Source organism: Sceloporus undulatus, chromosome 1 (assembly GCF_019175285.1).
Source record: "Sceloporus undulatus isolate JIND9_A2432 ecotype Alabama chromosome 1, SceUnd_v1.1, whole genome shotgun sequence".
NCBI classification, from domain to species: Eukaryota; Metazoa; Chordata; class Lepidosauria; order Squamata; family Phrynosomatidae; genus Sceloporus; species Sceloporus undulatus.
The window spans coordinates 214,249,411-214,259,117 of NC_056522.1; the positions used below are offsets into that span (position 1 = coordinate 214,249,411).

Below are 9,707 nucleotides of genomic sequence, written 5' to 3' on the forward strand. Positions count from 1 at the left end.
GATGGCGGAGGATGTACCTCGCTCCCTCTTTCTCCTCCTCCTCCTCCATTACACTCGAGGAATCCGCAGGGAGCCCTCAGGCAGCTCGGGGAGGAGGGACGTCCCTCCCTCCCTGTTTCCTTCCCTTCCTGAGAAGCGAGAAAGAGAGCCGGAGGGACGGCGGGTGGGCTTCCCTGCTGCTGCTGCTGCTCCTTCGCAAAGGCTGCCTGCTTGGCCGAGGGGCGGCCCTCCTCCCCTCCCTTCCCCTCCCCGCCCTGCGCTGGCTCTCCTCCTCCTCCTCCTCCTGCTGCTGCTGCTGCTGCTCTTCTTTGCCGAGCTGAGGATGGAGCTGTTGTTGGGCGCCGGGCGAGCCCTTGGTCCCCGCTGACCTGGCCGGGAGGAAGAGGAGCAGCAAGAGCAGGAGCAGGATGGGGGCTGGAGGCCTGGCGCCGGAGCCCTCGCCCCCCCTCTGAAGGCAGGCAGAGCAGGCGGGCAGCGGGGGCACCATGCCCGTCCGCCGAGGCCATGTGGCCCCGCAGAACACCTTCCTCGGCACCATCATCCGCAAATTCGAAGGGCAAAGTAAGCGGCCGACCAGGGCACAAAGTCGCCTGAGGATGGGGAGGGGGGACGGGGGGGGCTCTTCTTCTCCTCTGGACCTTTGACCCCCCCCCCATCCCCAGGGGAAGGAAGGGGGGAGACGGGGAGCCCCCAAACCCTGGCTTGGGGGAAGTGAGGAGGGGAGGGGGCCTGCTTCCTCCCCCTTCAGCCGCCGAGGAAAGGGGCTCCAGGGTCCCTGGGCAGAGCAGGGCTCTTACTGTTGTTGCTCTTATTGCTGAGTTGCTTTTTGACATCTTTGCTTGCTCCTGTGGAAGTGGGCTCAAGCTTAGGAAAGTCAGCTTCTCTCAGCTAGTCTCCAAGGGGTTTCAAGATCCCTTGACTTCTTCTTCTTCTTACTATTATTACTATTATTAATCACTGCTGAGTTGCTTTGACACTTTTGCTTGCTCCAGAGGAAGTGGACTCAAGCTTAGGAAGGCTCCTGCTCCCAGCTTCTCTCTTTCACTTAGTCTCCAAGGGACTACAAGAGCCCTTGGCATATTATTATTATTATTACTATTATTATTATTACTATTATTATTATTAATCAGTGCTGAATTGCTTTGACACCTTTGCTTCCTCCAGAGGAAGTGGGCTCAAGTGTAGGAAAGCCAGATTCGACTACAAGATCCCTTGGCATATTATCATTACTACTACTACTATGATTATTACTGCTGAGTTGCCTTGATACCTTTGCTTGCTTCAGAGGAAGTGGGCTCAAGCCTAGGAAAGCTCCTGCTCCCAGCTTCTCTCTTTCCCTTCTTGGTCTCAGAGGGGCTGCAAGATCCCTTGGCATCAGACTTCTTCCAGCTGCGCAGTCTGCCAGCCGGCTCCTCTCACCTGCCTCACAAGAGCCCCAAAGACACAGAGGCAGCACTTCCTGCCTGCTTATGCCATCCTGCCCCCTGCCAGGGGGGCTGAGGACTGGGGTTTTAGAGAGAGTTGGGTGGGTTCCTTTAAATATGTCCTGAGAAATGCCAGGGAATGGATGCTTTGGTCTCAGGTGGCCACAGGAGAACCTTGGTTTACATCAGCAAGTGAAAAAAGTTTCTCTCTCTCTCTATTATTTCTACCAGGCCAATTTCAGAAGGTATTCTTTCCCAGTGAGGATATTGCCTAGGCTGGCCTTGGTTTTCTGTCTCGATTTGTCAAAGCCTTCCTAATTTTCCTCTTAGCTGGTTGCCCAGGAGTATCAAGTGCATTTGTTGCCCTGTCGTGTTGGGCAGGTTTAGTCAGGAGTAAGGCCATCGTGGTGTCATGGTTTGCACTGGCTTAGGAGACAGGGAGACCAGGGTTTGAATCCATGAAAATCCACTGGGTGACCCTGGGTGTGTCACACTCTCTCAGCCCCAGAGGATGGCAATCACAAACCCGATCTGAAGAAACTTACCAAGAAGACCCCTATGATAGGGGTGCCTTAGGGTCGCCAGAAGTCAAAAATGACTTGAAGGCACAGGACAGCGGCAAGCGTTACTGAGTTCACTCCCCAGAGTGAAAAATGTGTTTGAAGAAATTTCACACGGCCAATATAATCTTAGGCATGGTTCAGTCAGAGGTAAGTCATGTTGTGCTCACTGAACTTTGCCATCAAGGAGGTGTGCATGGGTTTACCATCTGGCTACTAGGGAAAGATTTTAAGAAGGCCACACCTGACCTGGCCTGGTTTTTTTATATTATGAAAAACATACCCTTGAAGACTATGTGGAATGCATTCCCTTAAATACTTGGAAATTTTTGAATGTGTTGACAAATAGCCTTCAATTATGATGATGATGATGATGATGATTTTTTAAAACTGCAAGTCCTCTATGAATATATACTGTTTCTTTCTCTATAACAGACTTGTAGTTCCCAGCAGCGACATAAAAGGTCAGATCCTGCAGTCCTTTGGGATGTAAGTTGCTTATCAAAGTCAGCCGACTTATTTGTCTCGGGAAGGGTGTGCATAATGAAGCCCTTGAGTGACACCAGTGATATACGGCTGCTGCAAAGATAGCTCAGAAATAATCAGTCTCTTCTTCCCTTTGAGGAGAGGTAAATAGCCAGGGACTTTTGGAAGAATGTGAAAGAGGGTGAGGGAAACGGAGAAGGAAATTACACAGTTTGTAGGCAGCTGCATAGATTCCCCACATCATGACTTCAAGTATGAACACTTAACTTTTTTGTTTTTGTTTGTGCCAGTCATGTGTGCAAAATTTGATTTGTTTGGAATTTTTAAAAATAATAATAAAAAACTCCTGAGAAATTGCCCACTTTTTAATAAAATCAACAGAAAGGACTTGAGAATTTAAAAAAGAAGTAGGAGAAAGCAAAATGGTTAGATCGAGCTATCCAGGAAGAAAGCTTTTGAGTACTTGGTTCTTTAGATGCTGGGCTTTGAATTTTGCTGTATAAACCACACTGCCATACTGAATCAAGGTTGTGGTGGTGGTGGAGGTGTCTTGAAGTCTTTTCAGACTTACGGTGACCCTAAGGCAACCGTATCATGGGATTTTCTTGGCAATATTTCTTCAGCAGAGGTTCGCAATTGCATTCCACTGAGGCTGAGAAACTGTGACTTGTCCAAGGTCACTCATTGGGTTTCATAGTCAAGTGGGGAATCAAACCCTGGTTACCAGAGACCAAACCATTATACCATGCTGGCTCTCACCTCTTTCTTTCCCCTGAGAGTCACCTCATATTTAATAGGTATGACATGGTCTTCTCTGTGCTCTTTAATTTGGCTTTTGCAAGTGGCTATATTTCTTTAATTTGGCTTTTGCAGGTGGCCAATAATTTTGTTCAGTTTGTTTTTGACAATACCTTATTGAATACGTAAATTTGTTCGGCAACACAAGGGAAAGGATTTGAGAATAATTTTTTTTAAAAAAAATCAGATGTGAGAGAAAGCCAAAGTGAAAAGTTCAAAAGCTGTGGATGGGAGTTAAATCACACATATGTATCTTTTATGTGGTAGTTCTCAAAAAGCTTGGAGGGAAATTGGGGGCCATGTAAGTCTCAGCTTAGTCCATAATGTGAAGGCATTCAACATCTCACATGTTAAAAACAGCAAGAAAATAAGCAAGCAACGTGACTTTGGGAGAATGAGATCCCTTGGGCCACTGTTTCAAGAAATTTCCACTTCTCCATCACCTTGTTACACTTGGGCTATACAATCATAATTGAAGGACACTAAAACAGACTGCTCTTCAAAGATTCAATTTTATGCAGATTTCCATTTTTGTTTATCTTTCCAGGCATGGTGGGGCTGAAGCAAAAGAGTATCTGTCAACTACAGGAAACTTGATTTGCAGGCAACAGTTCAAGGGTTGAGATATGTGAAGTATCTTTAATCCTGTATTTTGGTTCTTGCAAAACAAGCATTGCACAGGTAGTGGCAATGGGTGGTTTAACTAGGGCAGTGAATCCACTCTGGATATTAGCCTGAATATCAAAGGAGCTATCCAAGGTGCTAAACTATATATGTGGAATAGATTTAGTACCTTAAGTAGCTCCCCTAAAATTCAGGCTAAAAGCTGTAACAGATTCATCAGTCCATTGTAATGGGAACCACCAGCCACATCCTGTCTACAGCCATCAATATTAAGCTGGCCCTGTTATGTGCCTTCAAATTGTTTTGGACTTGATGAAATCTTTCTTGACAAGATTTGTTAAAAGGGGTTTGTCTTTGCCTTCCTCTAAGCCTGATAGAATATGACTGTCCCAAGGTCACCCAGTGGATTCGCAAGCTTAGCAGGGATTTGAACCCTGGTCTCCAGAGTCATAGATCCAGTGCTCAAACCACTACATTACACTGGCTCTCAAGCTAGCCCTAGCATTAGGCAAAGACCTAAATATTCTAAATGTACCAGATCTTATCTGATCTTGAAAGCTAATCAGGGTCACCGCAGGGTAGTATTTGGAGGGGAGACCGCCAGGAAATAGCAGCTGCTGTAGGCTATATTTCAGAACAAAAAACTGGCAAAACCACCTCTGAGTATTCCTTGCCAAGGAAAACACTATGAAATTCATCGACAGGTGGCTTGAAGGCACATAAACACATGCACCATTAGGCAAAGTGAGGCAGTCATCTCAGACAGCAGAACCTGTGAGGTGGCAGCAAAGTGTTGAAGGAAAAGGAGATCTCTGTGTGCTCTCCACCTGTCACTGCATGCCCTAAGATAGCCTGCTGCCTTCAGGTATAGCAAGCTATCCTGATTTGTTGTCAGTGCTAATGGAAGGTTCAGGTTCAGTCCACTGGGGTTTTGCACATGTAACGGGAGGGAGTGCTGTGCCTCAGGCAGCAAAATGTCTCGAGGTGACCCCGAGCATTGTGGTATCATTTTTTATACAGCCTCACAGTGAGTTGCTGTTATTATTCAGCAGGGCACTGGTATGCCAGGAATGATCCTAATAGGAGTCCTACTGTGCATTTTCACAGCTGAAATGATCACAGGTCACACTCTCTCAGCCTCAGAGAAAGGCAGTGTCAAACCTCTGCACAAATCTGGTAAGTCTCCCTATGTTGAAGTTGACTTGAAGGCGCATAACAACAACAAATAAGGCAGTCTCTTCTGTTCAGAAATGTAGCACTATACTCCACTGGCCAGGAAGTTTGCATTGATTGGCCCCCCTTACTTATCTGACCTTCTTTCTCCTTACATTCCACTGCCCCCTCCTGAATTCGTCCCTTCTCACTTGCTGCCCCTTATTCCTGGAACCTTCTTCCCCCACATGCACACCTCATCACTTCTCTACCCAGTTTCAAAACTGAGTTAAAGACTATATTGTTTAGAGAAGCGTTCCCAGGGGCAAGCCCCTCTCTGATCCAGGATGCCTCCTTTTAACCATCCATTAAGAAGCCAAGCCCTTCCTCCAGTCCATCTCCCCTGATCCAGGCCTCTGAGGTGGAGAAAAACTGCTGGACCTGATCCCCTTCCCCACAACCATTCCTTCTCCTTTTGTGTCGTGTCTTTTTAGATTGTAAGCCTGAGGGCAGGGAACTGTCTAACTAAAAGATTGTATGTACAGTGCTGTGTAAATTTACAGCGCTTTATAAATAAAGGATAATAATAATAATAATAATAATAATAATAATAATAATAATAATTTATCTGTAAATCTTGAGCACCTAATAATATTAAACCTCTATCCAAGCACATTATGTCCACAGAAATCAGATACAGAAATAGCCCAGGCTGCTGCTGTGAGACTTTATGAAATGTTATAAGATGACTAAAAAATGCATTACTTTTTATTGCAGATAAAAAATTCATCATTGCTAATGCTCGAGTACAGAATTGTGCCATCATCTACTGCAACGATGGGTTCTGTGAGATGACTGGGTTCTCCAGGCCAGATGTCATGCAAAAACCATGCACCTGCGACTTCCTTCATGGACCAGAAACCAAAAGGCATCACATTGCCCAAATAGCCCAGGCCCTGCTCGGGTCAGAAGAGAGGAAAGTGGAAGTCACCTATTATCATAAAGATGGTAAAGTTACTTTAGTCTGGGATCTGTATGTGCTTAAAAGTTTGCTTGAACAATTAGATTGTTTTGGAACAGACTTTGAAAAGTGCTCCTTTGATATAATGGTGTTCTTTTAGTGTTGTTTGAAGTAGTTCAGTGGAATTACGCTTCTTTCCTGGATTTTTGAATTAGGATGTTATTTTAATCTGAGGTTTATAGATCTACTTGCTTAGGATTGGTGTATATGAAAGACGGAGTTGCTATTGCCAAGAAGTGAGGTGAAATGGTTATTTTAATGGTTAATTCAATTTCAGGATTTTTTTTGTTGTTCTTAAAAAGAATTCTGCCATCACTTCGGTGTGTGTCTTGGTGTGGTGTGGTGCGTGAAAGAGTATGAGTATGTGTCAGAGAGATTTTTTTTCAGATGTACAAACATATAGATCAAATATTATACATTAGAATAAATGCTGAATATGTGCATTCATATAACTTTCTATTGATGATGTTGATGTTACTTGTTGTTATAATAATATTATGATCGTTTTCATGGACAAAGGAGTTTGGCAGTTGTATCTAAATCATTCATATTGTATTAACTGACATGAGATTCAGTAATGAAATACATCAATACTGTTTCTATGGATGAGGAAATGAGACTAAGCAAATGGGAGTGACTTGCTCAAAAACAGTCAGCTGGCTATGGTCAAACAGTGTAATTAGCATTTAAAGTTAATTAAAAGATGCTATTGCTTTGTATTATCCCTACTGTTGTAAGCTGCCTGAATTCCCAGTGATTGGGCGGGATATAAATAAATCCTATTATTTATTATTATTAAAAGAGCTCTTGAGTACCTGTAGATTTTAGGAGTTGTTACTAGTCCAGGACAGACTTTAGATCTGTATTCAGGTTTCTTGAATATACACAGTTACAGAATCAGAATGAAAGTAGTCGCCCCTCTGTTTTCACGGACTTGAGATTTGTGGTTTTGATTATTCACGGAGGGGTGACCTCCATTGGGGCATGCAAGTTAATGGTGCACGACCCATGACACGCAGGAGCATGCGGCCATTCAAAGCTATGGGGCTTGAATATATGCAAATCTCCAAATTCACTGGAGGGGTGTTCCGGAACGGATCCCCCACAAATTCGGAGGAAGAATTGTACTGAATTTGTCTTATTTACCATCACCTACTATGTCATCTCTTGTGTTTATCAAAACTGAAATAACATTTAAACAAGAAGAGATAAAGAAATCAATTTTGGTATGTTGCTTATAACTTAAATATTGGGATAATGCCTTCATTGAATTAAAAACAAAAGATTTCTCAGCATATGGATCTAGATTCTGTGTAGATGTTTGTTTCATATCATGAGGCAAGGGAAGCAGGCATGGATCCATCTTTGAATTAAATGGGGAGTCTTACTGAATAAGAAGCTCTACAAAGTAAATGGCAGTAGAATTGCAGTAGAATTTTGCCACTGCATTGCAAATTATACTATCAATACCAAGTTGTATTGTTTCATACCTTGAGTAATTACTTTGGGGAAATTAAAAACAAATCTGCATGTTTCAAGCAGATGCTGCGGGCATAGATGTAGATACAGATAAAGGACTGACTAAAATACACTTTACATAACTGATCATGGCACTGAACTAGTAATAATAAAATGTTCTGCATTTGGAAATGAAACCTAAAGGAAAGGGCCTTAACAGATAGGCCAAAATAAAGCTGTTTCGGGTCACTTTGGAGGCATGCTATTTAAATGTTGCATGTGTCCTAAGAGGCCAGAAGCTGTGCCAAAGCCATGCTCCAGTCTTTAGTGTCAGGGATGATGGGAGTTGTAGCTCTTCACCTCTGGCTTGAACTCACCACCTGGTTGTGCACCGCGCTGACCAGTTTTGGCCAGTGGTTATAGCTTAGCAAGAGTTACAGAGAATAGGCTGAAGACCCCGACAAACTCTCCAAGCCTTCTCACTCTTGCTTCCACAGAAGTCTTCACCCTTCTTCAGGATCCAGCTGGCTCTTGTAGCTTCACCCAAGACACCAGACAACTCAGTAGTCTTATATAAAAGATCTACTTTATTCTACTATATACAGCCCCAAAACTATCCAACACAACAATACTATACTCCTCACTATCCACTACTACTCACTCTACAACCCACAAAATACATTGGGATGCATAGTCATTATTATAGTCAATGCAAGATACCACCCACTGTTGTCTGTTTCCACCCAGTAGGCGTGTACACCATTCTCATTGGTTCTCTTGGTTCATCCCACAATTAATGGTTTCATCATCTCAGCCTTGACCACTTAACAATTGTCAGGTGTGTCCAATTATCCACTTTACATTTCTTGTCCTTGGCATTCAGGACTTGTTAATTGTATTACCATTTACACCTGTGTGGTTGTCAATTGGCTTCTGCTGAGTCACCCTGACTCTCACATACATGTTTTATTTCATTTACTGTATATCCCATGTTGCTTTTTCCTTAACATTTAGGACTGGAGCGAGGCTTCAGCGTGGCTTCCAGCCTTTTAGGACACATGCAACATTTAAATAGTATGCCTCCAAAGTGACTCGAAGCAGCTTTATTTTGGCCTATCTATTCGGGCCCAAAATATCCATGTCCATTTTTCAGGATGTATTCTGATAATAAGGGGATGAGGATGTTAATTATTTCTGAAGCTTTGGGTCAGTTTTCTTTTCTGGTTATTCAGCAGTATAAGTCAGATGTTAAACAAGTCAGAATAATACATAAGCATGTTGTGTACTCTATTTTTGTTTGTTTTGTGTATGCGTATTCAAAGGGGAAATGCAAAGCAAGCTCATATATTCAAATTGGGAGCTTTAATTAGCATTGGAGACCTGCCAGCACCCTGTTTCCATTCATCTGAGGATTGCACCAATAGAGAAGAATCATGATTTAAGGTGACAGTGGCAAATGTGCCTCTCAGATTTTTCAGATGGTCTTGGTGGAGTGAAAGGTTGGGGTGACTCCTGATGCTAGCAAGAGTACGAAAGTTCCTTACAAGGAGAAAAAAATTACTCTGGATCTGATTCCTTTCAGCACATTCAAAAAGAACACATAGCTGTTGATCCAAAATTGGCTGCGAATTTCAGTGGATGAGAACACACTTCTGTTACATTTGTATCTTGTCCATCTTCCAAGATTTTCAGTGCATCTGTTTATTTATTTTGTTATACTTGTATCTGGTTCTGCTTTCAGGATGCTTGAGGCAGCATATGTAATGCTGGTGGGGATAGTGTGTTCCCTTGGATGTACTTGGATTGCAAATCCCACCATCCCTCATGTTAGCTAAGCTGTGCCAGCTATGGATGATGGGCAAGGTAGAGAAATTATGTTTAGAGGGGCAGTCTCCCCCTAGCTCTGAAGAATATGGTTGCCTAATTTTTATTCTCACAATAACCTTGTGATGTAGGTTAGACTGAGAATTAGGGCATACATACCCAACAGAGATACAAGACAATATAAACCTGATTAGGGTTTACTCTAAAGTAGGTGTTAAGGATTGCAGTTTATAGTGCCAAATACACTATCCTGGGAGGGACTCCTTGCTGAGGAGGAGGAGGAGTTCTATCCTGCCTTTCCCCTAATTATTATTATTATTATTATTATTATTATTATTATTATTATTATTCAATAATGTG

The 9,707-nt window shown here is 43.1% G+C and overlaps 1 protein-coding gene across 10 annotated transcripts in view; it reads left to right on the forward strand.

The window, feature by feature from the left end:
- The first annotated feature begins 283 nt into the window (after positions 1-283).
- KCNH7 (potassium voltage-gated channel subfamily H member 7) overlaps positions 284-9,707 on the forward strand; it is a 395,432-nt gene continuing 386,008 nt past the window's right edge. For 9 of the 10 annotated variants that reach the window (XM_042444665.1, XM_042444673.1, XM_042444685.1 and 6 more), the window contains exons 1-2: positions 284-561; positions 5,822-6,052. In XM_042444665.1, coding sequence (XP_042300599.1) covers positions 486-561; positions 5,822-6,052 — 307 coding nt within the window. In that variant the 5' untranslated portion in view covers positions 284-485. Of the gene's footprint in view, positions 562-2,547; positions 2,614-5,821; positions 6,053-9,707 lie in introns of those variants that run through there. The other variant, XM_042444714.1, reaches the window with a different exon arrangement.